The sequence below is a fragment of the Cyanistes caeruleus genome, chromosome 8, assembly GCF_971803275.1.
Source record: "Cyanistes caeruleus chromosome 8, bCyaCae1.hap1.1, whole genome shotgun sequence".
NCBI classification, from domain to species: domain Eukaryota; kingdom Metazoa; phylum Chordata; class Aves; order Passeriformes; family Paridae; genus Cyanistes; species Cyanistes caeruleus.
The window spans coordinates 11720838-11738201 of NC_141708.1; the positions used below are offsets into that span (position 1 = coordinate 11720838).

General features: G+C 36.4%; 1 protein-coding gene and 1 long non-coding RNA gene across 6 annotated transcripts in view; one reads left to right on the top strand and one right to left on the bottom strand.

The window, feature by feature from the left end:
* Positions 1-17364, bottom strand: part of CFAP58 (cilia and flagella associated protein 58) — a 93975-nt gene that overhangs the window by 38316 nt on the left and 38295 nt on the right. For all 5 annotated transcript variants that reach the window (XR_015289735.1, XM_086899398.1, XM_023929822.2 and 2 more), the window contains exons 2-9: positions 16521-16802; positions 11389-11525; positions 9504-9660; positions 7278-7472; positions 5011-5148; positions 2716-2875; positions 2400-2482; positions 1088-1279 (exon numbers count right to left, since the gene is read on the bottom strand). Coding sequence is in view for 4 of the 5 variants with exons in the window: in XM_023929822.2 (XP_023785590.2) it covers positions 1088-1279; positions 2400-2482; positions 2716-2875; positions 5011-5148; positions 7278-7472; positions 9504-9660; positions 11389-11525; positions 16521-16802 (1344 nt within the window). In the remaining variant the exon portion in view is untranslated. The remainder of the gene's footprint in view (positions 1-1087; positions 1280-2399; positions 2483-2715; positions 2876-5010; positions 5149-7277; positions 7473-9503; positions 9661-11388; positions 11526-16520; positions 16803-17364) is intronic.
* Positions 3176-7848, top strand: LOC147651865 (uncharacterized). The gene is made up of 2 exons (XR_015289738.1): positions 3176-3269; positions 4778-7848. It is a non-coding gene; the product is annotated as an uncharacterized LOC147651865 (long non-coding RNA).

Here is a 17364-nt window from a genome sequence, read left to right on the forward strand (position 1 = left end):
TAAGCAAGCAAACATTTGTCATTCTCCCTCTCAAAATATCATGGGCAACCCCATACAGAATTAAAAGAAAGAGCCTTGTAGTTACGAGTGTTATGAATTACTCTCTGGCCCTAGTTTACAATGTTCTTAACTCATTTCTACACTGTTAGAAATGCACTATGAGGGAAAGAAGCAAAATATGACTTATGCAACAAAGACAAATCTCACTTGTGTGGAATATTATTTACAAGAAAATGACAAGAGGTATTCCAGGCAATGTAGCATATACCATTCCAAAATGATTTAAAAGCCCCTGGTCATATGAAGTTGAAAGGATAATTTTACCATGAAAAGATAGCAAATAACTTCTGAGTTGAAACCACTTGAAAGCCAATCCCAGTAAACCAATGAACTCCTTGGAGGGATCTCCAATGTGATAGTCAGCAATTAATGGAACATGTTAAAAATATGTGCCTGATTTTACTCCATCAGGAATAAAGTTATACATAATATTGGGCAGCAGGCAACAAATTTTATGCAGTATTTCTCTGCAGCTGCTCCTAGAAAACTTGTTTTACAGTCTATCTTGAACATGCTGAGATGTTTTCACATACTGGAGTAAGCCTTCCAAATGTTAAGTACCTTACAAAGATGTTGAGCACTGCTAGCTCTCACTGGCCTCCATTTTAGGACAGCAGTCGTATGCAAGATAAGGTCCTTTGCAGACAAAACAGGACAATCTAAGTATAACTTCCAACTGCATATGGGAGTTTCATCTGTGGGACTCGTGTATAAGAGGTCAAGACGCCTTGGTTTGAACTCCAGCCCCAGCTTCATTTCTCAACTGATTGCTGAATGAGTGCAATACAGGGCTGGACTCCATGTCTCTCACAGTACTAATAATTCTCTCTCCCATTGATAAGGTTTCCCTAGAGAGAGCTGAAGCAGTAGCAGGCAACAAGCTTTGACAACAAGAAAAATTTGTACTCTGTATGAAGACCACCAATCCAAGCTTTCTTACACTAGCATGTTAGAAAATTAGTGTATCACCTTCACAGTTCTGAGAGTAAGACAGGAAAGAACCCCTTGCACAAAGAGCTATTCCTACCTTCTCTTTGAGCTCACTTGTTTCCTTGATGAAACTCTCTCTCTCCTTCTCCAATTGGTAAATAATCTTCCTTTGTTTCTGAGCTTCTATTTTATAACTTTGGATTTCTGTTTCCAAGTTCTGTTTTGACTGTTCATGGAGCTTCACCAAATCTATCTGCTTCTGAGTAGCATTTGTAGCCTTGATCAAGTTCTATAGGGAACAAAAAATAATGAGTATTGAGCTGAAAATGCAATACTGTCACCACTATGAAAAAAGCATGCCATTGTCAAAGTGGATTATGGACTTTCAATGTTATTATTCCTTATCTAATTTGTTCAGTTGAAACACTTGAACCTCAAATCTGATTTAAAAACCAGAATCTCTAGCACAGCTGCTAAATGGAGCTTTTTCTGATTTGAAGTTAAAACACAAGTGTCTGTATTACAAAATAAAACTGACAGGATTGTTTACAAGTGGATATAACTAATGACTGGAAAATCCTTACCAGCTTTAAGGCATTTCAATTGTAAAGCATGCCAATAGCAGTTACATTATTAATAAAGCCAAATACACTTCTTTCTAATGTTTTAAATAGAAGATTAAAGCTTGAAATTAACCAAGCTTACTTTAAAATTTTGAATAAAGATTAAACAGAAAACATCAACATACCAGCCTCCAGGTCCCACTTTAAATTTCTTTCTCTGTACAAAACAAGTATTTTTTACCTGTCAAATCAGAGCCTCTGCTAGATTCAAGACACAGGACAGTGAATCTACACCAAATAAAGCATGTCAGAAATCATCTTTTAGCATTGAATTTAGTAGATAACACTTCAGGACTGCCCATAAACATGAGATGCTATGCTGCAGTACAAGAACCTTGGGATGATGGGAAACCATCAGTATGAGAAACAGATCTAAAATCAAGGATTTCTAGTCAAACAGCCTGCCAAGCTGCAACACAATGTATCAACAATCTGGCTGCTCTTTTATTAGCAAACACTTAGCTTGCCTAGATTAGTACTAAACTTCATAAGATACAGAGTGTAAAAGCACAGATGTAACTAACTCTTAGGATACCAAAGAATGGGTTTGCAGTTTGAACTCCCTGATGGTTTATATATTAAAACTTGGAAATCTTCTGTGTGTTTATAGATAATACCACTATTTCAGTGCACAGAAAAGAAGTAGTTTGTGCATCTGCTTAAGGAAATCTGAAGACTTTAACTTAACGTTATGTATTTTACATTTTTGTGTTGATGTGAATGTTAAGCTACAGGCTTTTCATTTTCAAGCTCTGAGGCTTATCAATATGACTAATGCAAACTCACCTGGTTTAGCATATCCCTTTCCCTCACAAGCCCATCTATGGTTCTCTTGTCAGCCTCTGCCTGCTTTTTGGCTGTCTCTAACTCTAGGGAAAAAGAGAAAAGACAATGAATTCTGTGTTCAAATTGTACAACTGTTAAAAATGCAGAAACAATTCATTGGACTTTTTTTTAAAGCCTTAACATTACACGATCAGTTCAATTAGCTGTGAACAGGTTTTACAAACCTATGTATTAGCTGATGTTAATGCTTATTTGAGTACCTAGAATAACCTGGAAGAACTCAGAAAACAGATCCATCTATTTGTTAGGCACCTACCTTTCTCCAGTCTGATTATTTGATTTTTTAGCATGTTTTTTTCATGTTCTGCATCAACCTTTTGTTCCTCTGCAGTACGCAGCTTATTCTGGAGAACATCTCTCATTTTGCTCAGCTTTGAAATTTCAAGGTGCATCTGAGCCGCTTCATCCTCTATCTCCTACAGAATAGCAACAAGGGAAGGGGAGAGAAAGCATCCACAGAAATAAAGAACAAAATGCTTTTTTATTTGGTGTATACTTACTCCATGAAACTCAGGAAGAAAGCTATAAATGCTGTGGGTCAGCTGCAGAAACATAATTAGCTAATTGAACAATATTTAAAATAATTTAAACAAAGCCAGCTTGGGAAAGGAAAATTATAATCAAACCTTACACTTTAGGGCTGAAGATGATCAATAAAGAACCTCCAGCTGCAAACCTCACACAGCATTACCTGATTAGACCAGTAGATTAAAAACAGGCAGCTCTATTTTCATTTGAAGTACTAAGCACAGTGACTATGATGAGAAGGATATCTGTAGTGTGGTCTGATTGCATGTCCCTAAACAGCAGGTATGTATTACCCCTATCTCTTTTATAACCTGTGGCTTTAAAGAAAAAGCAAAATCTAGAGTCCTTCTCATTCACTATACAATAGAGGAAAAAATAATCAATCAAAATGCTGCATAACTGGTTACTGGGAAACATAACCAATAATCACAACAGCAATCTGTCTTTTTCCTTTTAAGAAGTAGGTATTACAGCCATCACAGACTACAGTGTTCCACTTACAGCCTCAGATACTGATTCTGTGGGATGGGGAATCCTGCTATGAAGCATCCTCTGGGAAAATGCAAATATCTTCAGTTCTTACTGACAATAAACTTCAAAGTGCCTTAAGAGTACTTTGACAATCGACATTGCCCAGCACTCAGCAGACTGCAGGATGGTATTGCAGGCACAATCCCTACAAAAACTGCACCCCAGATCATGATTCATAAGGGCTCATAAGCTTTGGCTTTGGCAGCTGGCTTAACTACTAACTGGGTAGTATCTTCTATTTTTTTGTTCCCAGAAGTCCATGGAACTCTAAAAGTTCCAGCAACTTTTCCTGAAATCAGGATAAGATCATAGAATCAAAATCCTCTGATACTCTAAAGTCCCAGATATAAGTCATATTTGTAAAGTTTTAAACAATGATGGTATTGGTAATGATAAAACTGGATAACCTGGAAGAGACAGTAATTTTTTTTTAAATAGGTAAGAAAAACATCCTTCAGTTTGCCTAATACTATAAAACAGAAAGAAAGCTACTATCATCCTCCATTAAGGATCCAAATCAGAATCATCTACGCTGTATCAATTGTAAACTGAGCTTTTAATCTGACAGGGGTTAGTTTCTATCAGACTAACAGTCTCTGTTGGCAAACAAGCCTTTTATTTAGGAGAATTAGTTATACTCAATAAAACTCAAGAAGATAATTCTTTTCTACCTGAATTTTCTAATGTTTAGTTTTAATTCCAATGGTGACACAAAATGCAAGATATGGTAAATAGCATAATAGCATCCAACATCTATACATTACACTTTGTCAAGTGCTCTCAAAGTACCCTAAAAAGAATACACAGGAATCCTTCAATTCTTCCTCAACTGAAACTTGTTGTATAAAGTTGAATACAATGACTTAATAGTAAGTTGTATAAAATGACTTAAGTAATGTGAACTCAGGTAACAAAACCATTTAGATCTGAAAGTAAACACAATCTTGGTTACTTGTATTTAACTTTCTCAACTGACACTGAGGAGAAAGAAATTTTGTGCTGAAAGCTATTCCCTTCAGTGCAAGCTATCCAGGACACCATTGTTATCATTTATTAATATTTTTCAGTGGATTCTGGCAAAATTCAAATTATGTTAGTCATTGTAAGAAAGTCATTGCTCTTATTTGAAGATCCCAGGATTGAAAAGAGACCCCATGTTTGTGACCATGTATCCTTTATGATACATGGTCACAAACCATGTTATGAATGGAGTGTATTGAGCATTTTGGTTCATGTGTTTTATGAAACAACTTCTCCAGGAAAACAGGTGCTACGTTGTCAGATGAGAGGGATGGAGATTACCATGACCATCGTACTGCCATAGAAAGAACAGCATCCAGCATCAGCCAGACCTATTCCTAAAAACTACTCACATTTCCTCCAAAACTACCAGTGGGGAACCATCAGATCAAGGACTGAAGTCATCCCTGTTCCAAGCAGTAAGATGTCATTGGAATGATACAGCTGGTAGGATGTACCTTCTGGAACTTACTTTCAGTTGTGCTGTCTTCTGACCAATGTCCTTCATCACATCATCAATCATTGCATTCTGCTGCCCACTCTCTTCTGTGAGCTTTTGATATTTCATCTTCAATTGCTCAAGTTCCTTACCAGCTTTTTCATTCAAGATCTGTTAGATTAAAGAACAATCCTATTAATTCTTCTAAATCTCATTACAATATCTACATACACCTGAAGACAGAACCTTCCTGCTACCCAGAAGATAAAAGCTGCTGCAGATTGTTTTCTGCTTTAAAACCAGTCTTCACTGTTAATGAAATTACTAAACATGATACATGGTCATAATGACATGGAGCAATTATAATTTCTAATGAGCAACACATCCAGTGTCATTTTCTTTTTCTGGAAGCTTGGCAGGTCTTTATTGCAGGTGGTAGACAGATACTTTACTTCTTGTTAGGCATTTGGCAACCATCACATAATACAGCTTGCTACATACAATTACTGAAAACGAGATTCAAATCATCAATCGGCAGAGGGCAGGGGAGCTCTGTTTTATGAGAAAGCATCCTACATTAATGTGCTGATAACATTTCTCTGGGTACAGGGCTTGCTGAGACCAGGACAAAGCATTTTGCTCTTTAATTTGTCTTCAGTTAAATATCTGGAATAGTGGTTTTGTGGTTTCTGTACAGAACACATATTTCAATACTGGAGCTACCAGATTTACCTTCTGCTTGATGGAAATTTCCTCACAGATATTACAGATATAAATGAGGAATGAACAACCATCATATTTTTCACTCCTGATGAAGTCAATATATATTGCTTCCTTAAAAGACATGAAAGGAAGAGAAGTAGAATCTAGTGTAAAAACAAGGAATACTCTTTTTTATATTGCAAATGTCAGGATAACACTGTTTCAGGCAATCTTTTGTTGAGTCTTGGACAGGGGTGGGATAAAGCTTATAGCAGTTGTATCAAATCATTTTCAATGTCATTCAAGAAAGGGTATTTCATTAGAAACTTCTAATAAAATAAGAATAAAAGAATATCAGGCATTACAAACAACTACAATTCAACTGAGACAATAATCTGATGAATAGCAATAGCTGTGTCACCTTCTTTTGAGGATCTCTTCCCTGACCCTTGCAGAGTTGGACAGCCTTTGTTTTGGACAGACTTCTAACAAAAGACCCTTCAGATTCAGAACCTTCACAGACACCCTCAAGCCAGCACAGGCAAGAAAGACAATGCAAGAGTCTGGTTAATTAGCCCACACACAGCTCTTTATGTGAACTCCTGGTTTCCAGGACAGTTTGGATAATTGCATGTCCCTAAAATCTACACTTTGAAAGGCTGAAAGAGACTATAAAAAGGAGGAAGAATGGAACAGAACCAAGAATTCTATAAACAATGTGATTGCTATGGCAGATGATGGAGCTGCCCTCAAAAGCTGTATCAAATCAGTGATATTCAGAGAAATAATCAAGTCTTCTCTCTAACTTTTTATATTGAGTATTTTATTACAACTATGTGTTGACTAAAAATTGACGCAGACCTCTACCTTCTCAAATCAGGGACCAGAAGGGAAGAAAAAGCCATTAAAGTCATAAATTTACAAGACACACAGAACTCACAAGGAAGTTTCCCTTGAGGTAGGACTGGTTTACAGTGATGAGATCTCCCCTGCCATTTACTGAAATTGCTTCTCTGAGAGTTTCTCAAAGTCAGGGGAAATGGACTGAAAACCTGAAAATTCACACACTTGCAGAACACTGTGTTAGGACACGTCCAGATAGTTTTTAGAAACAGAATGAGGACAATCAATCAAAAAGGTTTATGAAGACAGTTCCTTGCCCTTTCACAGGCTCGAGAAGCAGATAAAAATTATTGTGAAAAAGAAGAAAGAAGGGGATAGAGGTAAAATTATTTTACCAATGCCACTAGACACAATTAATAGCAAAACTGGCAATTCAGTCAGAAGTCCAACCTGGCAGTCTCCTGCTCCTATAGATCATCCATGCTCTTCACAGACTGTGTCTCATTTGCTGTGATTTTTCAAGATGAACAATATCATTGCGATCCACTACCAATTTCTGTGAGAAATCTGTCAGCAAGCTTTACAAACTTTTTTATTAGTAAATTAATATTTATATAAAAATAACTGTTTATTAAAATGTAATAACTTAGAATATTCTCCCTCCCTCTCCTTTCAGGAAAATCCATTTTTTCTTTTCTTAATTACACTTTTTACTCTGATCTTAGACCTGATGGATACAGTACCATGTACCCTACCTTCTGCTCTCTAAGATTATTTTCTATTTCCATTTGTTTCTCTTTGTTGTTCTCTATTTCTTGCTGTAACTTCTGGACCTCAGCTTCCTTGTTATCCATTTCATCTAGAAGATTTTTCAGCTCAGTCTCCATTTTTTCCTTCTTTCGTGTCTCTCGTAATTCCTCACTTTGACGCAGCTGGATGTCTTGCTGAAGCTATAATAATAGAGAAGAAAACAATTCTAAATTCTGCTGCCTCTTACTCAGGAAAACAATTCCTCTCACCTCTCTGACTATGTTTGATTTCAAAAACAAGAGCTTCTGTATTACTGAAACCACCACTATATGCCAGATCTTCTCAGAAGTAATTACGTTTTCTAATGGTTGAACAAAAAATTCTGCATGAGGGCGCTATTTATTGATGACAAAAATTTGCTAAACACCAGTCAATTCACCCAGACAGAAGGGTCTGATACAGCTCAAACATAAAAGCATTCATCTGGAGATGCAGTGGCCCAAACATCTTTACTGTTGTAAGTTACTTGCAAAGTGGTACTTTCTGAAGGCAGCATTAAAATTAATTTGGGCTTGATGTTGTATTGCAAGGATTTTTCTTTTTATTATTCTCTCTGACTAGCAGAAACATTTATTACACTGATATTAAAGGAAAGAGAGATGTCAGACCAGTGTTCATTTTCACAACTGGTCTCAATCTTTCTACTCTCCAAGTTCCTATGTGGGAACTCTGAAAGAGGAAGTTTTTCTCATATTTAATAGACTGTCTTGTGACTCCTGCTCTCTCCCTCCACAAAAAATTTGATGGAGCAGAATCAGCAGAGAGGAGACACAGGGGGCTGATCCATATGGAAATACTTGGTTCAGCCAGGGACCAGCAATTGAAAGATGTTCTTTGCTTAAAGATTCCTCCCCCTCTGAACCCAGAGATGAACAGTTGCCAGAACTGACAGGGTCTTCAATAGAATCTTCAAAGAGCCATTGTCATTTAAGCAGTCTGAAGTGGAGAATAATTTCATACTGGGAGAATGGGAGGTGATTACAAATGCTGTAACAATTCTTTAAATTTAAGGGTTGATGAAGTGTGCATCAGAAGATTAAGGCTGCCAAGATTCAACAAGTTTTGACTCTTTTCTCTCATGCCCACAATGCTGTCAGAAAAACAAAGATTTTATATTCTCTTCTAGTACATTCCCAGTCATCTGCTTTAGAAATAGAAACAATTTCTGTGCATGAAACATAGACTGATCATTACTTTCCTATTTGTGATTTATAAAAAATTGAAAGCCAAATGCTCCTTCTACCTCTTCTCTGTTCTTTGCTTAAGTGTTATTTTCTACTCTTCCTTTCTCCTGGTGTCTCACTCCAGCCCCTATTTATATTGTGCTTTAATTCTTCCATTTCTCATTATTATGCATATATATTTGATATATCAGAGTTCTGTATCCCATCTTCCATCTTTTTCTACTTTCCATTCAGTGGCTATTCCACTGATCCTCAGCCTTCTCTATCTCTAGTTGCTCTATACATTTCAAGAAAGCCATACATACTGATCACAAAAAACAACTGTCTACTCAGATGGTCAGAAAAACAGAAAGCCCAACTCGATGTAAGGCTGAGATGGAGTATGACTGCTCTCTACAGACAATTGTGTGGTGAAAAAATTAAGCTGAAAAACAGTAATCCAGAATCAGTGTAAAGAAGAAAGTAGGAGGTCCCTAACCATGAAAAAAAAAAGTAAAGATCTGTAAAAGCTTTCCATAAAGGAGAAAAAATAACTTGAATATTTTTTAGGTCAGATTTTGATAAATCATTAAAAATTACAGTATCTCATAATACGGCAACCACTGCCAACAGCAAGGGACCAAAAATCTTCATTCCAGGTCTATGTTCTAAGTGTCTCTTTAGAGGCATAAGGATTTACAATACAGAAAACATCCCATTTATTCAGCATTAAAGATGATTACAATTCACAAAAAGCAACCTTGGCCTCATTGGTATTGGGAAGCTATGGAAGCAACTGGTACATGACAATATGCTTTGCAAAGTACATAGCCTAGAATTACAGAAAAACATAAAAGTCATTCACAGCAGAGTCCGTTCAGAGCACTCCTGAAAATGTTTAAGAGGTGAAAGAACAGGTAGTAGCATACTAGTCACTGGAGATAACTGCAAGTGTGGAGAAATGCTCAGGACAAAGCCTAAAATCACCATCTGGTGATCAGTACAGACCTGCAAAACGGATTGCTCTGCCTCATTTTTTGCCTTTTCTGTTTCCTGCTGCTGCTCTGTGATTTCAATGAGACCTTGACGTAACTTCACAACTTCTGACAACAGTTGGTCTCGCTCCTCTGTTACCTCTTCTTGCAACCTTAGCAAATCCTCAACACTGGAAGCAAGGAAATAATAGTCAAGCAATTTCAAAGGCCATTTCTGCTCTTCCTCCTATGCCAGAGAAAGACTTTTGTGAGAAAGAGGAGTTTAATTTTTTTTTTCCATTTTAAACTCCTCTGTATTAAGACTGATGGTCAACTGAATTACATGCTTTATCTACTGTGATCAGAGTCACCATCAACCAAGTCAAAACTCTTTCCTGTTTTATCACATCTTCATGGGTCTGAATAAACCTTCTGTTTCCCAGAAAAGTAATAGGGAAAAAAATTCCCTCTTCTATGCCCACTGCAAAATTAGTCAGGGACCAAAAGTGTTACACGGTTGTAACCAATCTCTCTGTGCCTTACCTGACTGGACACCTAACTAGGTTATGTCTTACAGTCATCACATAATGTAAAAATAAAAACTGACTCTTTGTTTTGACACGTTTACAATATGAAAAGAAGTCCAAGCTGTGGGTGCAAGCTCAGTCTTAAAAAGCAGCCTAACTGTTCTAATAGATTATAGGGTTTTCAAAGTTGAAATCTGTAAAGGAGTTACTCAGTCTCATGGTCTTGTCACTGAACTGAGTATTTAAGCACAGAATCAGAGTGCAATACAGAGGGAATTTCAAGACAAAATTGTAAGCTTGCAGGTGTCAGCAGCCTGGGCAGAGCTGGAAACAGGAGTGAGGTACTGGCAAAGTAACAGCTCCTGGATCTTGCAGGAAAATGTAAAAAGCAGCCAGAGAGAGAAAACTTCTACGGAGAGTTATACTGGGAGAGGTTGGATGAACAAGCTTTTAGACCCAAGGAAAGCTGTTAAACAGGTCCAGAACATTTCAGGGACAAAAGGTAAAAGATTTCTCACAGTCCCAGGTTGTTTACGTGCTGGCACATTCCTTGGAGGGAGAAGTGTCTGAGCACACTGAAGAACTGTTTTTGCAGCCTGGATACACAGTGCAGAGACGAGTATGTCCCATATATATCCTGCATGCATATTATAAATAAATACCTTAAACTTTGTAAAAATTTCGAGCCATAATCAGGAGGGCCAACCACCAGCAATTTCAGTAGAAAGCGCACAGGCCATAGGGTCAATACACCTAATCTTATCTTTGAGTTTAACTCCATGTTACAGCATAAGCAGTCTCTTACAACCTGATACTACAAACAGGAGATTCTGGAGAGCTTCTGAACAGCTCCAGATGATGATTATTATGTGCACAATGCAGTAGCTTAGAGGCTCCATCTCAGTCTAGGTCCCTCTATGCGTGTTTGGCTAAAAAAAACAAAACAATCTTGAAAGTGTATAAATACAAAAAACAAACAAGAACACAAACAGTGTTAAAGCCTTCTAACAAGGCTAGGAACAGAAGAGAAATCAAGTGTCCTACCTTCTTGATTTATCTACTTGACCTTGCTGCTGTGAAATGTAAAAATGTTGACAGGATCCTATTTTCAAAGTATGCTGAGGAGTTTGTCAGATAAAGCAATATGACATATTGAGAAAGTGCATAGTATTCATTTTTATTTGATCTCTCAGTTTAATCCAACACTGAATGAACTCAGAGCATGATTCCGTACTTGCTCACTGCATAAACACACAGGCAAATAAATGGGTATTCATGAGAAAACTAGAAGGCAGAAAAGATCTCTGTTTTCCACTGTGTCTACATGGCTAAACAAGGTATAGAATGATAGAAAATCAGATCAGGCTTTCCCTCTCCCTGAGGAAAACTTACTTGTTCTCCTGTCCAGCTCTTTCCTTCATTAAAGTATTTAGGCGTGAAATTTCCTTTTTCAGTGAATTAATTGTTTCCTTAGTTTTCTGTTCCCTTTCATGGGCTTTATCCACCATTTTCCAGGCCTTTTCAAGCTCCTAGGAATGAAATGGAAAATAATTACATAAATTAAATTGTGTTTAAAAATAACCACATATTAGAAATTAATTGCCTTGCATTTTTCTTAGTTGAGAAAATAGATTTTTCTGCCTTTTCATGATTAGATTCACAACAGCCCCCTTACTTGGTATCTTTTGTTTCGGTTGAGAGCATAGCAAGCATTTAGAGCCATTCAGACTAGGTCAGTTTATACCAGAAAAGCTCTAATACATTTTCTTTAACACACAGATCTAAACATTCTCAAATTTCACTCTTGTGAGGCTTTGATTGTGTGTTTACTACCAATATCAGTAAAAGCTTACTGACAATTTAGTGCCCACAAAGGTATCACCTACTTAAATAGCTCATGTCTGTAAAACTCCTATTAGCTGTTAGGACAATGAACATCCAGCTTGATTTGGACGAGAAAAAGATATTACTCAACTTTTCTGCCTTTTTATTCATTTTCATCTGAAAGGACTTAGTGTAATTTGATTTTAACTACTTATTTAGACAAGGCACAATTCCTATGCCAAATTTTAGCACATGGAGTTACTTAAATGACATATTTGTGCACCTCTCACTAGTCTAGGGTTTAATACCCACAAACAGGATAGGGGAGGAGGATTCACTTCATTTTTTAACTTCTTCTGCATCTCTCTCCTTTGAATCAGATTCTTATGAATAAAAAACAAAAAAAAAGATAAAGAAAAAAGAAAAAAAAAGAAAAAAGAAAAAGAAAAAAAATATTTATTCCTTGTCAGCTTTGAATGACGCTTCTACAATTTCTGAAATACTGTGCTTTAAAAAAAGCATAAATTCAGCAAGTGACTGGACTGGAAGGAAAGTTCCTGAAGTCTCAGTAAATAATAAAGATACTACTTTTACATTAGAAGTCTCTGAGCTTCAAATCACAGCATGATGCCCTTTTCTCAGCTGGTTCCTAGCACAGTTCTGGATTTCACAGACTTGTACAGATTTAGACCCCAAGTGTGGCTGTGCAGTTCTACATTAGTTCTAGGGTCTTCCCAAGGAAAGACAAATAGAATCATCATTATATTAGGCCATAATATCCCTTTCAACACTTACTTCCATCATCTGAAATTGGGGCAGGAAAAAAATACTTTAGAAACCATCTCCACAATGAAGAAAATAAAATAATTTAATTTACATCAAATTGTTTACAGAAATTTTTTATTGTAATTGACATTGCTGTTTCTAAAAAAAATCAACCCTACTTAAATTATGACACCTATGTTATAGTATATTGTTAATATACTTATGGAACCCTCAAAAATCAAATATATGTAATATTTAGCTGTTTACTGCCTAAATTAAAAATTCAAACAGCTAGCAGAAGTAACAGGCTACCAGGTTTTGCTGAAAGAACACGAAGTATAACATCTGTAGCCTCCACCAACTGCAGAGAGAATACATTTCCATTTTATTTATTCAACTAGCTCAGCATATCCAAATTTGAGAAACCATCTGTAACATAAAGATCAGGAATTTTTGCTCTTCATTTTTTTTCCACACATACTAATAGAGTGTTAAACAATGGGCTTTCCTTGCTCAGAAATGCTGAAAATTACAGTCAAACTCACTACCTATGAACAGCATTTTAATTACTTAATAAATTACTTAGTTCAAAATTTAGCTGGAAAACTGTGCTTTTTCACTTATGTATCATGCATTTTAAAACAGTTTTATATATAAAATCATTTTTTATGTCATACATTTTGAGTTCTAATTTCTGTTTAATGCAGCAATGATCATACATAAAGCAGTAAGTATTATCTAGTAAATTATAAGTTTTTCATTCATTAATATCTTACACAAAATGCTCAATTCTGAAATTTAAATAAATGCATATTGGGCTGAAATAATGGCATGAAGACACAGTGTGTTATGCTGACTAGCAGAAAAGCATAAAAACATAACTGTAAATAAATGTGTTTCAGATTTGTCAATCAGTAAGAGACAACCACCATTTCTCTAGAAAAATGCAAATTGAAAATAAGATTAAAGCTGATTACTTAAATCAGAGCTTCATGCTGGCTGATTAGACTGTGATTAAAATTGGTGAATTAAATCACTGTGATTGGAGTTTTGGTGAACAGAACTGGGGAATAGAATCAATACAGCCTCTGAAAAGTTTTAGTGGCTCCAGAGAGTATTTTGTTCTTATTAGTATTTGCAAAAGTGATCTCTTGAAGTCAATGAGGCCATTCAGATAAGCACTGATATCAGGTCACCCTAAGCTATGCTTTTTGAACTTTATCTTTGGAATGTAAAGACTTGTATTGAATTTGTATTGATAATACCAATTTTTATCAATAAAGTAAGAAGACATGGGTGATGGCCACACTAATAAGCAAAATCTAAATAAGAATTTTCTACAGACTTTCTACAGACTCAGCAAAACTGAGCTTCCTTGCAGTTGCATCTTGGTTGTCTTCTAGTGTAAGAGCAGATCGATAGATCCGTTATTTTCAGAAGTAAAAAGGAGCAAAATTTTGACAATGGAAGTTTTCACAGAAGAAATCTTCCTACTGTTATTCAGTGTGAAAGAATGCAGTGTGTCAGCAACACAGGGTAATTGCAGTACAAGATAGGTAGGTAATGCATGGCAGTCTGTTGCATAATTAAAGGAAGTACATTGGATATTTGCCATTGGCATCATTCAAATTCTTTGGAGAAGTACTGAACTCTGGAACTTGTGAAGCAAAACTTAGGAAGTGTGACTGCTTTACTTTACTTTCATTAAATACCCCAAAAGATCACATCAGTTTCATTGCTCAGAAACTGAGAATTAATGAAACGCTTTCTTGTTATATTGGATTGATACGCCTGGAAATTGAAAATTTGGTAATTTCAAGCAGGGCAGTAAAAGCTCCTATAAATTCCTCTCCTAGCATTCTTCCAGTGCAGACTTGTGGATCAATGTCCCTAGCCATGAGAAATAGAATTGTATTCTCTTCATGATTAGCTTGGCCCTTTGCTCCTTTGATATGACTGTAAACTGCAGATTATTATGTCCAGTTTATTAAAACTACAAAACAGATCCTTTAAATGCCACCTGACAGTTAATAGCTACTGATTATCACTGACCCACATCCCACCAGCCACTGATCTGTGTGCTTAACCCCTGCCCCAAACAAACCCTACTGATTACAAACAGGCTTCACATGGAGAAAAATTTTTCTTCTGCAGCCTTTATTTCTTACCCTAATGACCCATCAAGTCACCAAGATTTAGGGCCTTAATTTGGAACAACTATGCCATTTTTACAGGAACAGCCCCATCAGGATTCTTTTATGGTTTATAAATAATTAAAATGTGGTACAGATTGTTTAATTTAGCACTGAAGAATATCATCTTGGCTACTTAAGCACTTGAACTTCCTTCAACACTTACCCTGGATACACTGGAAACATGTTTTTTGAATGTTAACAAAATCGTAGTGAGATACTACAGCTCTCATAGAATTTTCTTTCAGAAAGAAGAATATCATGGAATATAACAGGTTTACCAAGCAATGCCTCTCATGAGAAGTGAACATTTTAAACAATATCCAAATAAATCCTGAACCTTTAAGAGAGGGACTAATATTCATAACCAAACTGAAAAACGTCAGCTGGTGTGCTTGGCTCACAGCACGCCACTAGAAACGAAACGCCCCATGTTGTGCATTGCACATCACTTCTAGCAGGATCATATTGTCAAGCAGCTTTTTCACTAGAAAATCACTTAATGGGTTCAATTGTAGGCGGTATGGTTCAGTCATACCCTGTTTGAGCTTCAAATTAGCTGGTGAAATTGGAAAGGCTCTTATTTTCCCATCATTTCCACTCCTCAGTTTTATGACGTTACCAAGACAGAGTCTCCTCAGTTTGGGAACATCTTGAAGGATCACCTCTCCTACTGTTCACACTCATGGTATTGCCATGTAATAGCAAAAAGGAAATTATAAGGATCATAGTGGTCCCTGACATTCATCTACCAGGTTTTGATTAGCATCAGTGAAAATCAACAAGATTTTCCATGCTTTTCCTCCTCCTTGAAGAGGCTTTGGGCAGTACCATGGATTTGCAAGCTGCAGCCATATGATGACAGTGCTGCTGCCTATATTTACTCTGAATGTATTTTCTTCATAATTCTAAGGACAAGAAACTTCACTTCAAAGAACTTCTATTTCTGTAGTGCTCAAAAGTCACTCTGGATTGCTACATGGACTTTATTTTACTGGAACAAAACACTTTAATGTAAGGCATGGAGGTTTCCCAAATAAGTGCTAAGTTAAAGCCTATCTAGGTATCACAAAGCTAAGTTTTTAAATCATCAGAATAAAGTTCCACTACAGTCTTATGATCATTTGGCAGCTTTAGGTTTCTGACAGTGAAAATTCACTGTAAGCCTAAAAACATCAACTGTTTCTAGTGAGCCAAGCACTTTGATTCGACAAAGTTTAAATCCATAATAACAAACAACACATCAAGAGTAAACTGGTGAAATCACACTGAAATGCTATATAGGATTCCTCTTCAAAAGCACTGTAAAACATTTATTTATATAAGTTGTTACTTCCCTGGCCTAAAATCTGTACTTCAACAAAAAGTAGACCTTTTTTATGTTCTGGCAATAGTTAACATCCAAGCAGCCCTTCAAAAGTATTAATGAATCAAAAACAGTACATTAAGCTGGAAATGTGCCATTTTACAGAGGGAAAGCTTAAACAAAAGCTATGGGGAGTACTTGAAAGCTGACGGAGTTGGTTTAGTGCAAATAAACACAGAATTTGATTGAAACCTGTAAATATACCAGGCTGAGCAAACAAAGCAAAGCAGAGGCGAAATAACTGGAGATGCCAGCTCTATGCATAGTCCTCCAGCTAGATGTCTACATAAAATCAAGTGTTCTTGCAGGTGCTTTTCTTATTACTACGTTTTTCATTAACAATTTCAGATCATAACTCATTCTATTCAACACTTTACCGACTTCAATGATGATATAGTTTCCCCATCATCATGAGTGAGTTTGGTGAGCACAGCTACTTTAGATGATTTCTCCACAAGCTCAGCACTCAGCTTCCTGCATTTCTCCATGAGATGTCTTTCATTTTCACGAGACTTCTTCATAATAGCAAAGAGCTTCTCATATTCAACACGGAATTTTTCCAGAGCTTCATCTCTGTTCAGCATACTGATGAATTCTTGAGAGTCTTTTTCCAGTGCTTCAAAGGCACTTTCTTCAAGATATGGTTTGTCAGACTTTTCCTGAGTGAAATAGTCAAGAAACAGGAAGAATTCAACATCTCACTTATGACCCCAGAACACAAAAAAGTAATATAATGAGTATATTTCTTACTATAACTAAGAAATCATGACAAAATTTTTCTGTAATAACAGTTTTTTTTCTTGCATGTTGTAGGCTATTTTTCAAACACATCTCCCCCAGTTTTACTGAAATAACTTGTGCTTTACCAGCCAAAGGTCTTGTAATTGAGTCCCACAACTGCTTAAAGTCTATAAAATACCATCATTGTGATAGTGTTAGAATAATACATCAAGTACTGAGGAAATACAATATTTTAGCCCTAATTCTGCCCAGCTCTCTACCCTCTAAAGTCGGATTAGTTTATGATTTCTATCCAGACAGTGCAAGAGACCTGCAGCACGTCTCAAAGCTCCCATAATGCCAGAACAATCCAGTCCTTCCTCTGTGGGAAATGCTACTGTTAAACTTTACACAGAAGACATTTTTCATATAACTCAGTTCTGATGCCAAATCCTTGCAAATGCATCTCTGAGGTGGTCTCACTAGGATAGGGAAACAGAT